At 36.4% G+C, this 16645-nt stretch overlaps 1 protein-coding gene across 2 annotated transcripts in view; it reads right to left on the reverse strand.

Moving 5' to 3' along the window:
- The window catches only part of MAP3K20 (mitogen-activated protein kinase kinase kinase 20), a 224823-nt gene that overhangs the window by 52371 nt on the left and 155807 nt on the right, over positions 1-16645 (reverse strand). Inside the window, exons 12-14 of one of the 2 annotated variants that reach the window (XM_043994177.1) lie at positions 4809-4853; positions 1761-1791; positions 1526-1665 (exon numbers count right to left, since the gene is read on the reverse strand). In XM_043994177.1, coding sequence (XP_043850112.1) covers positions 1526-1665; positions 1761-1791; positions 4809-4853 — 216 coding nt within the window. Of the gene's footprint in view, positions 1-1525; positions 1666-1760; positions 1792-4808; positions 4854-9118; positions 14980-16645 lie in introns of those variants that run through there. The other variant, XM_043994178.1, reaches the window with a different exon arrangement.

The raw sequence follows: 16645 nt of genomic DNA on the forward strand, positions 1-16645 counted from the left end.
AGGGTCACACAGCTAGTAAGTGTCAAGTGTCTGAGGCTGGACTTGAACTCAGGTCCTCCTGAATCCAGGGCTGGTGCTTTATCCACTGTGCCACCTAGCTGCCCCCTCAGCCTTCTTTTAAATAGAGGTTACAGAACTGGTGTTGAGGATGAACTTTTTAAAAAAATTAATTTTTTTTGCATGTGGGCTTTTGTACAACACAATCACATGTGCTTCCACTTGGGACCTTTGTGATACAGAAAAACATTTTGAGGCAATGTTCTGCTTGTGGAGGAAATTTGGAGAGCCTGGAATTTTCTGACCTACTCCGCCATCTTCCCTGAACTCTCTATTCAGTGGTTTAACTCTAAAACTCCCTGCAACAGTCTTGGGTGAGAATCCTTGGAAATACATGAAGACTTTGAAAGTAAACTGGATGGATGTGTAGAGGTGGAATGTCAGAATATATGTGTGTTGATACTCACTCTGGTTCAAAATTATTAAGCTATGGAATTGTACATTTTTTTCCCTATGTTTTTCTTCCTAACTTTACTATTGCTGTTGAAGGCACCATCATCCTTCAAGTTACTTAGGCTCCCAACCCAGATGTTATCTTCAACTCCTCACTCTCTCTCACTCCCTACATCCTATCTATTGTCAAGTCCTATTGGTTCTTCCTTCATAATATCTCTTGAGTATGCCCCTGTCTCTCTTTTGTCATTGCCACCACTCTGGGGCAGGCTTTCATCACTATTGCAATAAACTTCTAGTTGGTCTTCCCACCTCAAGTCTCTCCTGGATCTGATCCATCCTTCATTCAACTGTCAAATCAATCTTCCTAAAATGAAGCTCTGACCATGTTAATGAGCCCCCTCTTCCCATCTGCTTCATCCAATGGCTTCCTATTACCACTAGGATCAAATAGAAATTCTCTATCATTTAAAGCCTTTCATAACCTAGCCCTCTCCTACATTTCTAGCCTTCTTATACCTTATTTTTTCACATATCCTATACTCCTTTAATGCTTCTCACACAAGACACTCCCTCTTCCAGTTCTGGGCATTTTTACTGGCTGTTCCACCATTCCTCAAATTCTCTCTCCTCATCTCCTTCTCCTGACTTCCTTCAAGCTAAAATCTAGCTTTCTGAAAGAAGTCTTTTCTGGTTCCCCTAAATGCTAGTGCCTTTCCTTTGAGATTACATCTAATTTATTCTGTATATATCTTGTATTTATAGAATTATTTGAATCTTGTTTTCTCCATTAGCCTATGAGCTCCTTGAGAGTAGGTACTGGGTTTTGTTTTGTTTTGTTTTTGTTTTTTGGCCTTTCCTTGTCTCTCTAGTGCTTAACACATAGTAATGTTTTAATAAATATTTGTCAACTGACTGATGTTTTAATGTTTTAAAACTTGCTGGATTGCTCAAGTTTAGCTCAGGCCACTTGTCAAAATTTGAGTAGTCTCTTAATTCTAGCATTTAAACTATGATACTTGTTGGTAATCACAGGACACAGATTCATGTTTTCAATATGTCTTGTCCAAAATACCTTTATATGAATTATATGTCCCTTAGAGACGATGCCCATGTCCTTTAAGTCCTCCTCATCCAGAAGTAGGAGCCGTTTCCCAGTGATGTTATTTTCTTTAAACAAGGTCGCATATATACTCATCTCTTCTGAAGAGTCACCTAAAGATTAGTGGAAAACACACGAAAGGAATCAGGCTAAAACTAGGTCTCAAAGGAAATAAATCCATAAATTAAGAAAGTATTATTCCACTTGCCTTTTCTGGTGAGTTGATGCATCCAAAAGTACTGTGAAAGAAAGGGAAAATGTAGTTTTAAATGCAGTTTTGTTGCCACTTTTTTTAACACCAACATAGATTTTTTGAAACTTTACATGGCACTTGTGGCCAGTTTTAACATTGAACTACTCAATATGTATACACACACACACACACACACACACACATATATATATATGTATTGATATACAAATATATTTATATCTTTCTTCCATCCATCCATCCATCCATCCTTCCTTCCTTCCTTCCTTCCTTCCTTCCTTCCTTCCTTCCTTCCTTCCTTCCTTCCTTCCTTCCTTCCTTCCTTCCTTTCTTTCTTCCTTCCTTCTTCCTCCTTCCTTCCTTCCTTCCTTCCTTCCTTCCTTCCTTCCTTCCTTCCTTCCTTCCTTCCTTCCTTCCTTCCTTCCTTCCTTCCTTCCTTCCTTCCTTCTTCCTTCTTCCTTCTTCCTTCTTCTTCTTTCTTTCTTTCTTTCTTTCTTTCTTTCTTTCTTTCTTTCTTTCTTTCTTTCTTTCTTTCTTTCTTTCTTTCTTTCTTTCTTTCTTTCTTCCTTCTTCCTTCCTTCCTTCCTTCTCTTCCTTCCTTCCTTCCTTCCTTCCTTCCTTCCTTCCTTCCATTCATTCATTCATTCATTCATTCATTCATTCATTCATTCATTCATTCATTCATTCATATGAATTTCTGGCTCTACTTCCAAAGGAAAAAGGAGTTGCCATTTGTAGGTTTAGGATTTTAAGCTTTAACACTAGAGGTATTTAATTATTCTTTAAAAACAATAAAAGTCGGGGGCAGCTAGGTGGCGTAGTGGATAAAGTGCCGGCCCTGGATTCGGGAGTACCTGAGTTCAAAGCTGGCCTCAGACACTTGACACTTACTGGCTGTGTGACCCTGGGCAAGTCACTTAACCCCTAATTGCCTCTCAAAAACAAACAAACAAACAAAAAACAATAAAAGTCTAGCTGTGTGACTGGGTAAGTCATTTAACCCTCATTGCCCTGCAAAAACAAAAATAAAAACAATAAAAGTGTCCTATTGAGGAGTTTGGGAATCTCATGGAAGTTTTGTTTCTATGTTGGGGATTTATATTTTCCACTTATTACAAGAGTTCAGAAGGCTTATAGTATAATGAAAAGAGAGTTGACCCTAGAGCCAAGAAGATCAAGCGCTGCCTCTGATAACATCCCAGCTGTATGATTTCTGGACAAACCATTTAGCCTCCCAGTGCTGTAGGCAACTCTCTAAGCATTATTAAGAGGGAGTTTCCTTGTTCAGGAATTCTTTATATTAATGAGATTACAGGTCTAGTCCTATTCTTGTTGAAAGAGTTAAATGTGGTCCTAACCATTTAGAAATGAAGGGAATTCACACTAAGACTCTATTAGTCCTAGGCAATATGAGAGGCAAAGTGGAATAGTGAATACACTGTTAGGCTTGGAGTATGAAAGACCTGGATTCAAATCCAGTCTCTGCTACTTGCTAGATGTGTGATCAAAGGTGAATCACTTAAGCATTCTGGACTTCAGTTTCATCATCTATGTAACATGGATAAGACCTGTAGTCCCCACCTCACAGAGTTGTTAATGAGGCTCAAATACAATAATGTATATTAAACATTTTAGAATTGTAAAGTACCATATAAATGTCTGTTATTGTTATATTGCAGAATAGAAAAATAAGTGTGTTGGAAGGCATGACACTTGGATTCTAGACCTAGCCACTAAATAAATAGTTTTGAGATCTTGGACAAATTCTACCATTATAGTGCATATAATAGTACACTATAATGGTACAAGTTCTTATTACCAAACAAAAACTTACCATTTCATTCTATGATAACTTTTAGCTCAGTGACCTCAATGTTTCCAGTATACAGTATGTTTAAACATGAGTTTCTAGAATGATTAATCCCAAAAGAAATTTTGTTTTTTCTTGAACATGTTTTCTTCCTTTTTCATAAGGTAGTTAGCCAGTACCAAAAAAAGGTGTTAGAGAAACCTTGTAAAAGGCAGTAATGAAGACCCATAACCCTGCTTGTGTCAAAGTTTTTAGATGGTGCCTGTTCCTCATTAACCAAAAGTTCTCTGGTTGTGATCAGCAGAAGTCCATATTAAACTTCTGACAAAGTCTTTAGGACTGGTAAAGGAAGTAAGCTTAATATGTCTCTACTTATATGGTAGCCCATCCTTTCTAGAAACTGGATTATATCTGACCTATTTTTACTTTCCATCATAATGATCTCCTGAGAATATCTTCTGAACTCTGGGTATTTCATACATATCATCTAGTTAATTTTCATTCTAAACCTAAGGAAAACTCAGCCCTGTTTGCATGTAGAGAGCACAAGGACTAAAAGGCCTAAGTAAGATGGTGACTCTGTAGAGTTTTACCTAGTCTATATGAGGTATGATGAGGCTTTTTCCGGATGTATGGACACCTAGAATCCATGCCCAATCTTCAGAACCCCCCTGGATTTTTAGCATCTGCAGAGACTTTCAGGAATTCCCTTGTGTTACTATCATGGGAGTTTAAACTAAAAATGGCAACCATGAGGCCATGTGTAGCTTGACAAATAGCAGGAGGGGCAGGAGTACTATACAGCTCTTCAGAATTCCATTCTCTACTCAGTTTAGTAGATTACCTCTATAAGAATCTGAAAAAGTAGGTTAATCAGGCTTTTAAAAAACCCAAACAAACTGAAAATATTATGGCCACTGAGTTCTGAAGTATCCTTATGTATATACATAATACATACCCTGATGTATACTTATGACTTTTCAACCACATTCACTTATGGTCTGATTACCTTCCAGATCAGTCAATGTGAGCACAAACCATTTGAATGGCTTTAAATGGTCTTTGTTTTGCTCTTAAAGGCTCACTTTAAATCTTCAATAGATTAGATTAAGAAAACTAGAAATATAAAGCTCTTCTATGGCTACAGTCATTTCCATTTTCACTTAAATCCTTATTGCCAAATTTATTCTAAATATGTTCAGAAAGAATTAATGGAAATAATAAAGGATACTTACCACATCTTCTTCTGTCCATGCACCAATCTCAAAGGATGGCAGCAGCTGCATGGGAATATGAAGGAGAAAAGAGTAATAATACCATTCTATTTTGGCCTACTCACCTAACTCCTCTTAATTTTTGGTAGTCAATTTGACTTGGTTGCTTCCTCTAGGCTTCACTAAGTTAATGCTCTTTGTCTGATCTTAAAATGCATTTATGAGCATTTCATGGATTTTGACAAGAGCAGCAAATAATATTTATGAAGAACTTACTACAACTTAAGGAGAATGTATAAAACAAAATATATGCAGTATAGGAATAATGGACTTGTAACTCACTACTCAATACAGAATAATTCTTTTCCATGGTGGGTTTTAAGAGCATTTAGGTGAGTCCTAACCCTATTCATGGTAGATTCCATTCAAGCTGATGATTCCTTTACTGTGGATCTTCTCTTCTTATGCAAATTGCTAAATTTCATTATTGTCCCTGTCCTTCCTCTCCAAACCCCTAACAATTAAGAGCTGGTAAGGAAAGGGTATCTGATCATTCAATAATGGATCCCCTAGCTAGTACAACCAATTATTAATGGATAATAATTTATAGGATCATTTGGGAAGCATTACGGACAAAATCTATTGTTTCAATGAGCAAATTGTATGCAGACATCTGCAAAAAAAGCTATAGGGCACATTGATAGAATAGACTCTCATGATCTCCAAATGTCATCTTTCTTTTGGATAGCTATATGGCATTTAGTGCTGGTCTACAAACTTTTCCAGACTTTACCTTAACTTATATTCCTAAATTCATGGATTATTTGGTGACTCAAATGGAGAAAATCTCAAGAATTAAGGCCCTAAACATCCCTACACTCATTTGACATTTTATGGTGACCTTAGTGTTTGAAGACATTTGTGATGTCAGTAAGAGCCTCCTCTAGGATTTTTAGCTAATGATGGAAACCAAGCAATTATATGGAACAATAGAGATAGCTATAAGGACGTGTAAAAACACTGAGAAAAACTAAGTTACTATTATATATCATAGATAATTGTGCCTATATTGATAAGCAACTTTTTCTTGGGGAAGGAGTTGTAACAATTATGAAGATAAGAACTGCCATTTTGATACAGAGATACACATACATCCCATAAGACTGTGGTGTCAAACTTAAATAGAAATGGGCACCGCTAATGCAGACATAAGGATCCTTGTAGGCCAGAAACCAACTTGGTTTTAAAATGTAATATAATCTATTTTTATTTTATTTTATTTTGTAGATATTTCCCAATGATATTTTAATGTGTAGCTCCCATACTTGGGTGCAGCTTGGTGCATGCAGCTTGCCTGCTCAGTTTTTGTTGCTAAACACTAATCAATCAACAATCAATTATTAAGCATTTGTTATGTACTAGGAGCTGGGGATACAAAAAGAAAAATGAAATAATTCCTGCCCTCAATGACCTTACTTACATTCTAGAGGATTCTGAAGATCCATCAACATCAGCATGAGATGCATGAATTGAATGATAATAAGATACAGCCCTTAACTTTTAGGATTTTAACCTGCCAAAATGTTTGAATCTCTAGTAGGATTGCACTGAAAATAGCCCTTCATCTTCCTAATCACTCTGGAAATTTTGCTGAATGAGGAGAAAAGAGTGCTAAGTTTAAGGCAGGTTTTATTTTCAGTATAAAAAAGAATCAGAAGGTGTTCTGGTTAATCATGTTTCATCTCACCAAATACCTATTATTTGAAAGGCATTATGCTATGTGCTGAGGACAAAATCAAGCAAATAAACAAACAAAAAAACTACATGGTGTCTACCCTTAAGGAGGAATAAGAAATTTACATAAATATGCATAAACTAAAGCAAAATGCTATAAGAAAAAGGAAGGATCTAGTGAAGATGCTATAAAAATAAGAGGAGAAAGAGAGAACCATCTAGCTGGGAAGAGGATCAGGTAAATGTTACTGGAGAAGATGGCCCTTGGAATAGAAATTGGAGGAAGAGGATTTTGGCAGATGGAGATGTGGAGAGCTTATATTTGAGGCATGGGAGATAGGGGAGTACAGAATAGGACTGGGAAACAACCGATAATTCAATTTGACTGGAACATGATTGCATGAAGGGGAGAGATAGGAAATAATTTTGGAAAAGCAGTCTGGAATCAGGTTGTCAAAGCTAAAGTGTCAAGCTGTAGAGTTTGTAATTTGTTCTACTGGCAATGGTGAACCACTGCAGCAGGTTTTTGAGAAAAGGAGTGGCATGGCCAGATCTTTGTCATAGAAAAAAATATTTTGGATCCTGTGTAAATGAAGAATGGAGAAGGGAAAGTCTAGGGGATAATAAGGTCATGAGATTGTCAAGCTAAGAGACCATCCAATCCAACCCTTTCATTTCACAAATAAAGAAAATTAAGCTGGGGCAGCCAGATGGCTCAGTGGATAGAACACCAATCCTGGAGTCAGGAGGACCTGAGTTCAAATCTGGTCTTATATACTTACCAGTTGTGTGACTCTGGGCAAGTCACTTAACCCTGATTGCTTAAAAAGAAAAAAAAGAAAAGAAACTAAAGCCCAAGGAATTTTCTGACTCTAGAAATCACTACTGTGCAGCTTCTGTAATACCTAGCATTTGTTGATCTAACAGCATTATGCTAGGTGTGATGAAGAAAGATAAAATGAAAATACTGCCTGCAAGAAGTTTATAGTTCAGTTAGGAAAACAATACTAACAAATATCAAAAGATGACAGCATATGGTTAAAAGTTAAATTGGGTGGTACAGATTAAGTCATCCTCTAGGAGTTCATAAGAAAACAATGGGCTACAGTATTTGGGGAAGAGGTGATTGGGTTGGGCATTAAACGATGGATAGGATTTGGCAGAGAGAAGGGGAACAAGACAGGCAGAGGCAAGAAAGCAGGAACAGGAAAGGCAAGATGAACCTCTGAGACAGTGAGGAGACAGAGTAGAAGGTCCATTTGGGTAGTAGTGGGAAATGAATTTTGATAGTTTGGATGGAACCAGATTTATGGAGGAAATTTGAAAGTCAGGAAGCAGAATTTTTAAGAGTCTCCATATTAAATATCTAGGTTAATATGCTTTTGGTACTTGGTTATAAGTCTTTCAGAAGAATACTTATTATACTTCTGAAATGTTTATTATTTCACTGACTAAGTATGCTGTCTTCAGGGTATACTACATGAATGAAACTTTTTCCTATTCTCCTCCCCTCTTTAATAAATGATGCTTGCAGAAGCTACCAAATGCATGTACTCACCTGTTTTAAAGAAAAAGGAAGAGAAGATGACTTGGAGAATAGATTATAAAGCTAAGCTCAATCAATATATATATAATATATAATATATAAATATATATATATATATAAAATAGACTTGCTTCCTTTACAAAATAGCTGGATCCAGCTATAAAAACAAATCATTGCTCTCCTCCCAAAACACAAAAACAAATGTAAAAGGAGAAACTTTTGATCAGCTCAAAAAAACAGCACAGAAAACTGAAGAAATATTTCTTGTGATTAAACTATATTTCTTTTGGGAGGGGTGGTGAAAGGGGAGGGGGGAGGAAAGGGACCCATCCAGATTCCAAATGCTGAACCAAACACAATCTAGAAATGAAAGTATGTTGGATGGAATATTATTTATGACTGAATTTGCAGTGGTCAAAGTCAGTAATTTTGGTGCTATTCCAGTAAAGAATTTAGGAGGCATGGAATAGAATGTGTCTTTTGAGATTTACAGAAATGAGGGCCTTAAAGATGACTCATTCCCAAACCCTTAAATGAGAGGTCACTATGCCATGCAGTTTGGATACCTGATTGGTAGAACCCATTGGAGGGCATGAAAAGATCTAACATTACAAAGGCTCACTGGGGGAAAGGCTGTCATGCTTCAAAATGTTTTGAAATTGGACGCAGAAAAAAGAACATGACGCTCTATAAGCACATAGTGGCTTATCATTTTCATTATATACTTCATCATCATATAAATACAGTCAACATAAATATCTACAATGGGAGAGTCATTAGGGACATGGTAATACCCACAGTAACATCACAGTTCTAGATGTTTTCCCACCTTTCCTTTGAGATTCAAAAAAACACCTGATTCTCTACCCCATTATCATATCAGTTCGCTCATTTTTACTGATTTAAAAAAAAACTGCATGGTTATGTGCATTGCATAGAGGATGGGGGAACAAGTAGGAAGCATGTGACAATCATCCCTTTTGAAGGTGTTTGGGGATCGAAGCTAACACAGACACTGCATACACAGCAACACATAACCAAAGAATTTACTGTCAAAATGTTTATTGCAAAATAGAGTTTTAGAACAAAGGAAAGCAAAGGAAAAAAGTTCACATCAAAATGAAATGTATGACACCATGGAGATTACTGAATACATTGCTGGCTTTGTATTGGAATATTAAGTTCCTACTAGGTAGTAAGACAATGACAGAAAAGTCTCACCACACAAGACTATAATTTCATGCTCCATACAGATTCTTATACAAAATTCTGGCACCGGCATTGCTCAGAATAATATCCCAACAGAATGAGAGAGAAAAAATACTTTTTAAAAAAACCACCGTGAAAATGCTGTCTATTCAAAGCTCATCTGACCACACTTAAAAGAGTATAAATAGTATCATTTTCTATTATTTAGTACAAAACTTTTTCAAGAGTGCAAAAGCAATAAATGCAGTGTACTGTATCTGACATTAAAAAGGTATTATAACATTCAGCACACAATATAAAATATTTAATATAGGTGCTTGAAACTAAATCTGAAGTTAATATTCCCACACCAGAAAGCTCCACACAGGCATTAGAGTGCGCACGCTAAGTTGAAGTCTGGGGGAGAAAATGAAATGTTTTGTCCTCCAGATTTTCCTGCTAGTGGCTAATTTTACATTGTAGAAAAATGCTGCAAGTGTGTCCATCAAGCTACATTAAAAGGCAAAGAATAGAACAGATTGTCTCTGGAGACATTATTTAAATGCTATCCTGGAAAAGGGGTCTTTTGCAGAACCTGTAAAAAGGTGCCTGATTACAGAAAGAAAATGAACACAACACACAAGTGAAGTTGGCTTAGTAACACCTTAGCGGTATTTGTGTAGTGTGCTCTCATTCTGACATGTGGCAAACTATTGCTAGTGTAATAATATTTAACTTGGAATAACTGGGTTTTTTATTATCACTCATAAAATCTTTACTTCTTTGATGAAAAAAAAGAGAAGAAAAAGATACGGCTGAGTCTGTAGCACTACTTGAGGTGCTGCTCTGCATCCCACATGTTTTTGCCTTTCTTTATATCCCAGTGCTTAGCACAATGCCTGGCACATAGTAAATACAGAATAAATGTTTGTTGACCAGCTGACCTGACTATTAATTCCTTGAATCTAAAGAGGTCTAATTGCAAATATCTGAAATGACTAAAGGGTTATAAAGATCATAAATTTACCTGGAAGTGATCACAAAGATCACCTAGGTCAACCTCCTAATTTTACAGAAAATGAAACTGAACCCAGAAAAGTTTAGCTACTTGCTACAGTTCACATAGGTAGTGCACAACAGAGCAATGATTTTATCCTAGCTCCTTTAATTGCAAATATGTCTGTCTGCTGCCTCTTAAAATGTGACTACTTGCCACTGCCACTGTGACTAATTAAACTGCTTGGTAAAGTCTGAAAAACTAAGGTCTTTATCATCACCGATCCTACAATCGGAAATGAGTCCCTCACCCCTAGTGTTGGTATAAAATACAGAAATTTCTGTTAAAAATGAGTAGAAGGAAAAGCAGAATCATAACAAAGCTAGTTTCTTGAATTTTCTCCTCTGAGAACTGAGTCACTGTAGTTGAGAATGAACTAAGTTGAATTTTGTCCTTCCTAATGGTCTCAATGGCCCATTTCCCCTTGGAAACTAGTTCTATCCCTGTTATTCTTGGTGCTGAGGAGATAAAGGTTATGGATATTCTTAATTCAGGCTGAATGTACATGTAGCAGCTATTATTTTGAAAATGCATGCACTGACTTTGGCGATTTGATTTATTACTCCTGAAGGAGAATAGCTGTGGACACCCTAATATGAATGTAAAGCTGGCAATGTCTACCTGAATAACCTTATGAATTTAGTCAAAATATTAAACGACAGTTAAGTCTTCAGACATCTGCTCCTAACAATGATTATAAAAATGTAGGGATTTCTAGCTGTGTGACCATGGGCAAGTCACTTAACCCCCTGCCCTCCCAAATTGTAGGGATTCAATTCTCATTTTCAATACTGAAAATTCTCAGCATTTCCCAAACTATCCTTACTAACAACATATGTATTTTTATGAGTTGCAGTCATGAGACAAAATCTACACTAGCACGTTAGCTTTTGGTGGAAATATTCCAAAGTTGAGTGGAAGCTGTATAAAAGTAGATTACAACCTATAAACCGAAAACCACCCCCAATGATTTTGCATTAGTTCAATAAGCATTTCTTTTAAAAATTCAAAGAAGAACCTGGTTTGCTAAATTCTACCAAACAATGCTGGATAAAGAATCATTCTAACAGGAAATGATGATGTGGTAGCAGGACCCTTTCAAAATTCAGGCTTAACCATGGCAAATGTCTTACTTTGCTTTTCATCAGTTGTGCTGATAGAATTCCATTAAGAAGAAAAAAAGATTACTATCAAGTATCTATAACCTAATGAAGTTTATTAGAAACATGCATTATGAAGTGCATCTAGTAAATAACTACAGGAGTTTGAAATGGATTGTATTGCCAGATCTTAGAAGTTTCATATCTCTTTAATTGACTGTAAGCTCTAAGAGGACAGGAATGAAGTCTAATGTATACTGTGTATGATAATGCATAATACATACCCACATAATGTATTTAATAATTGTTTGCTGACTTGAACTGAATTTGCTGTAAGTCACTTTGCCGCTCCTTAATCTCCATTTCCTCAACTCTAAAATGAGAGGGTTGACTAAATAAATAATCTCTGGGGTCCTTTCCTACTAATTCTTAATACACCATTCGATTTTTACATATGCCCGAGCCTTTCTGGACAAATGAAGGGGCCACACTGCCCCAACTCTGTAAAATTACTAACTGTTCCTAGAGTGTTAGGAAGGAGTTCATGCCACGGCTTCTGGAAGAGAATGAAAGACACACTCCTTCTTGATGGCACTGGGTCTATTATAGCAGAGATGTGTACATTCTCTGTGTGACCATGGCCAGCTACTACACTGATGAGGAAGTTGACAAAGAAGCATAAATTCAGAAAAGCAGCTATGTTTCAGTCAGTGGCAAAACTAGGCACATAATGCCAGCAGTCTCTGACTTTCTGGGTTCTAACTTGTAATATCTTTTGATTGATTTACATATTAAAAGGAGGAAAATCCCACTTTCCAATTAATTTATATGTACTCATTTGTTGGTTAGAAGGTAACAGTATGTGTGTGTGTTTTAAATTTGAAGCACCCAGATGCAGGAGGAGTAGCATGCACAGACACATTTTTCTTTGCTTATGCAAGATGAAACATTCAAGGCACACCCTTGTCTCTGCCTTTTTGGGACCCTAACAAGATCTTCCCTTCCTATCTCATCTTTTGTCTACTACTACCCTAATAGCCCTGCCTACGTTTGGAGGACTATGGGCTTTGGAGATCATCAGACCCCCCCACCTAGAGGGCACAAGTGTGTTAGCCACTAGGTACTACACATGTGGGAACAGTGGGAGAAGAATTATCTTTTGTACAGCATTTCACAAGCTCAGTGTCTAACCCAAGTGTCAGTCAATAGGGGTCATCATGAACTTATTTTTTCTTTGTATTGACTTAGCATGCATACCAATGACTTTGGCATTAAAATAGCTTCCAAAGGTGCTTTACTTACAGTCCGTAAATAGCTTAGTCCAGGAGAATTTGACCAATGCTTTGCAATAGCCCTCAGGGTACCTGAGAATCCCTTTGTTTGTGTACTTTGCATGACACTAGTTTTCTTCTCTTGGAAGCTATTTTCTTTTAGCTTCATACTCCCTATGGCTGGAGCAAAAACTACTCAAAACTGGTTTCCCAGGAAAGACTTACTGAGGTCATTTCATTATTTTAGCCCCATTGGCATGAGGAATGGTTTCACATATCATATACAAAAACATCTTAGGATTTACTCCAAATGGGGAAGCTGGAACAACTTATATAGATATATTTGGGGTACTTTTATAACTTTCTAAAGTACATGGGAATATATGAGTTTTCAAATCCTGGGAGGCTTGATTTCAGGCTTGGAATTAGCTAAGGTGATTGGAAATGGCAATAGATATATGTATAACTAATAACCTTTGTGATCGTCTTTCTTTAGGTTTTCTTAAGGGAAAAAATGCCACCAAAGGCATTTCATGGGATTTAGTTTCAAGAAAAAAAAAATATATTGCTTCATAATTTTGTCTGGAAACAAATTGCTGATACTACTTCATTTAGAAAACATCTTAGCTTTGCCAGGTTTCTCAAGCAGTCACCAGAGAAATAACTATCAGCCTCTCTGTACAAGCACTGGCATCTCTGAGTCACTGCAGAAAGAGGCATAGCAGCATACAGATGATTGTGGGGAAGCGTCTGAGAACCAAATTAGTGATTAGGTCATGGTGAAGAGCTATTCAGACACAGAATCTGGTGCTGTTACTGCTAAATGATTACGGTCATTTTCCCTTAGAATCTTATTTCATAATGGTTAATTTCTTCTTAAAAATAGATTCAAGATCCAGGATTACCATTCCATTTTACTGACAATGTTTAGGACCCACAAAGCTGGGAGGTGGTGCCCCCATCAACAGCAGCCTTTTTCTAATGCATAAAGTATTGAGTTCATTTGCATAAAGTAAAAGCTAACTTTTAGAGGAAAGTGCATTGATGAGTCTTCAAGGCTTGTAGAGATAAATATAAAGGTCTCTAGCGTTTGCTGTCAGTTTCAAAGATGAGTAGTCTTCCTTTCACTAACATGTTATTGATAAAATTGCTAGAGTTTTACTTTAAGAAACTGTGTTTCAGGAAGCACTAGGACACTTTAGGATGAGATCCTATACAAATAGCAATTTGGTGTTGAAAATGTTCTTTGTTTGGGTATTACTGAAGATAGGTGTTTGAAACAACCTCCTTTGATCTCAGGTTCTTTTGTCCAAATCTTTAGTCACAACCAAGTGTTTCTGACATCACCAAGTATTTTCATACAAAATAAATATGTAAGAAATTCACTGCTTTGATTTAAGAATAGGTTAACAGCAGAAACAAGTATTTAGGTTGAAATAGAAGCCAGGAGCATTGGCTCAAAATACAAATATCTTTATCCATAGTAAGAGGGAAATAAAATTAAGCCAAATACATAATACAAAACACTCATGTTTCAAATACGTTAAAATGTCCTCAGCATGAAAGTCAATTGTACTTTTTTTAAGCCACAGGAATTTCTGTAATCAGGCACCACATTACAGTTGAATTGTGAGCTACATCTATTTTTCCTTAACATTTTTCTTATTTTCCTTCAAAATTTCATTAAGCAAAAATAAATCAGTAGTAGTCTAAACATAGAGTGCTGCCATGTATATGTGACTGGCCTAAAAAACAAAAACAAACAAACAAACAACAACAAAAAAAAATCCACAGTGTTTGATTTCCTCCTTGACTGTTTTTCAATATAGATCAAGATTACAAGTTTCTTTTTTTTTTTTTCTGAACATTTAAAAATTTATTGCTTTGCTTTCAGGCTTAAGAGAATTCTGGATTTTTGATTTCATTCACTACTGTCATCCATGTCACCCTCATCGCCGTCATCATCATCATTGTCACCTTCTGACATATCAAATTCACTGAACCCCAGGGCCATGTTGATTTTCTTTCCCCTTCTCTTAGATGTGGTTTTGGAAGAATTCTGCTTGGCTTGCATGTTTATCTGCATTCCAGAATGCAGGACAGCTCCTGCTTTGTTCATTGAGAAGACATCCCCAAAGCCCATCACCATCATGGCCTGTAGACTTTGCTTCATGCCATCTCCCTCCCCGTTACTTGTTGCTGTGATTTGACATGACATCTCTGCACTGTTTGATTCCTCTGTCTTAGATTCAAAGTAAGACTCCTCAGACATTCTTGCAGCAAGAGGCAAGAGAAGCTATCAAAAAGGAAGAAAGGACAGAAGTAAAAAAGGAGAGTTAAAAACCAAACTCAATTGAGGAAACAGGCACCACAAGATAAGCTAGAATTAAACAGAAGGTAAAATGGTTAGTGAAATGAACTCAGGGACTAATGAAGGAATTCATTTAAATTCACTTTGCTTCATTTTTGTTTTGTTACTTACAAATGACAGGACAAATCCCAATGGAAAGTCTATGAGTAACCACAAGGAATATAATTTCAAATAGAAAAGTTATAACTTTCCAAGCCTTCATTTTGTGCATACAAAATGGTTTGGTGGCAGTCTCTTAGTTTCTGTTCACTTCACTTTACCACAGAATTTTTTTTTTTCGTTTTAACTGTCACATTTAAAAGTGAAAGGAAATAGATGGAAAATCCCAACAAAACCAAAGAAATCAAGAAAGCCTGGCCCAGAGCAGAAAAGGTTATGAAAATGTGCAAAGACAGTTTAGCAGGCAAGAGAATGTTGGGGAACTAAGGGCAGCCAACTTCTTTTTTTTTCTTCTGGTTGTCACATTTGTGTATGGGCCTGAACTGGAAAAAGAGACTTTCTCCTTAATTTTTCCATTTCTTATGCATTTGAGGGCATTTCTGATCTAAATCATTTACTTGACCATGAGCATTGGAATGTCAGGGTTTATTATAGTGCCGATTCCTTTCTTGGGTACCTTGAATTAGAGGCCCACTGAGGTCCCTTCCACAACTCAGATTTGGTGTTTTTTGTGAATATTCTACATATTTTGTCTGTGTCATTTAAGAATCATGAATAACTAAAACAAAAGGCCACATGTGAAAGCTGAGAAGAAAAGAGCAACTATTTAGAGGTTTCTTATCCCTGTCCTATAACCCTGCCATTTCCCCTATTTCAGACTATCTTTTAATAGTGCTTTCCTTTTAGATGTTTTCTGTTCATTGTAGTCATATGCAATGTTTTGTCTATGAGATGTAACTTTCAGTAACCTACCTGTCTTCATGTTGTTAATGGTAAGACAAGAAAGGGTAAAGTAGATGGCATCTGGCAAAGTCACTAGCTCCTTTTCAAGGAAGTCAACCAAATTAGGGTTTACAGCAATTTGGGACTGTCCTGGTATTTAGGTAATGTTGTGGTAGAACAGTGTACAATCACTGTCCTCCTGGAATGACCTAATATTGTGAATCTAAAAATGATTTTCCAAACCTTTCATTAAAATTATGACTGAGTTTTTGAATGACATCTTATTTTATTAGGGAAATACTTCTAGTGATATCAATACAAGAAAGTCACTTCATAGAATCCAGCTGAAAGATTGCAGTGATGTGGAAAATACTTTTCTTTATACCCTTTTGCTTTGAAAATTGGGTATTTCTCTTTTCAGTCAAATTTATCAGCTGCCCAAAGTGGTCTTCAACTGTTAAGTGCTTAAGAACTATCTTCACTCTTTATTCATTTTTAGGAGTCTTTCTTATTTCATGCCATAACAGAGTATAAAGAGTTTTTACATAACTTATTCTGAATTGCCTTTTTTATTATTAGTATATACTAGTTACTCATAGAAAATATGTCTTCCTCATTCAAGAATAAAAAGAGGAATTCCCTTTTCACAACATATTTTGACCTACGACCTGGTCTCAACATAATAAACAGTGATTTGAAAATTAATTCC

This window comes from Dromiciops gliroides, chromosome 3, assembly GCF_019393635.1.
Source record: "Dromiciops gliroides isolate mDroGli1 chromosome 3, mDroGli1.pri, whole genome shotgun sequence".
NCBI lineage: Eukaryota > Metazoa > Chordata > Mammalia > Microbiotheria > Microbiotheriidae > Dromiciops > Dromiciops gliroides.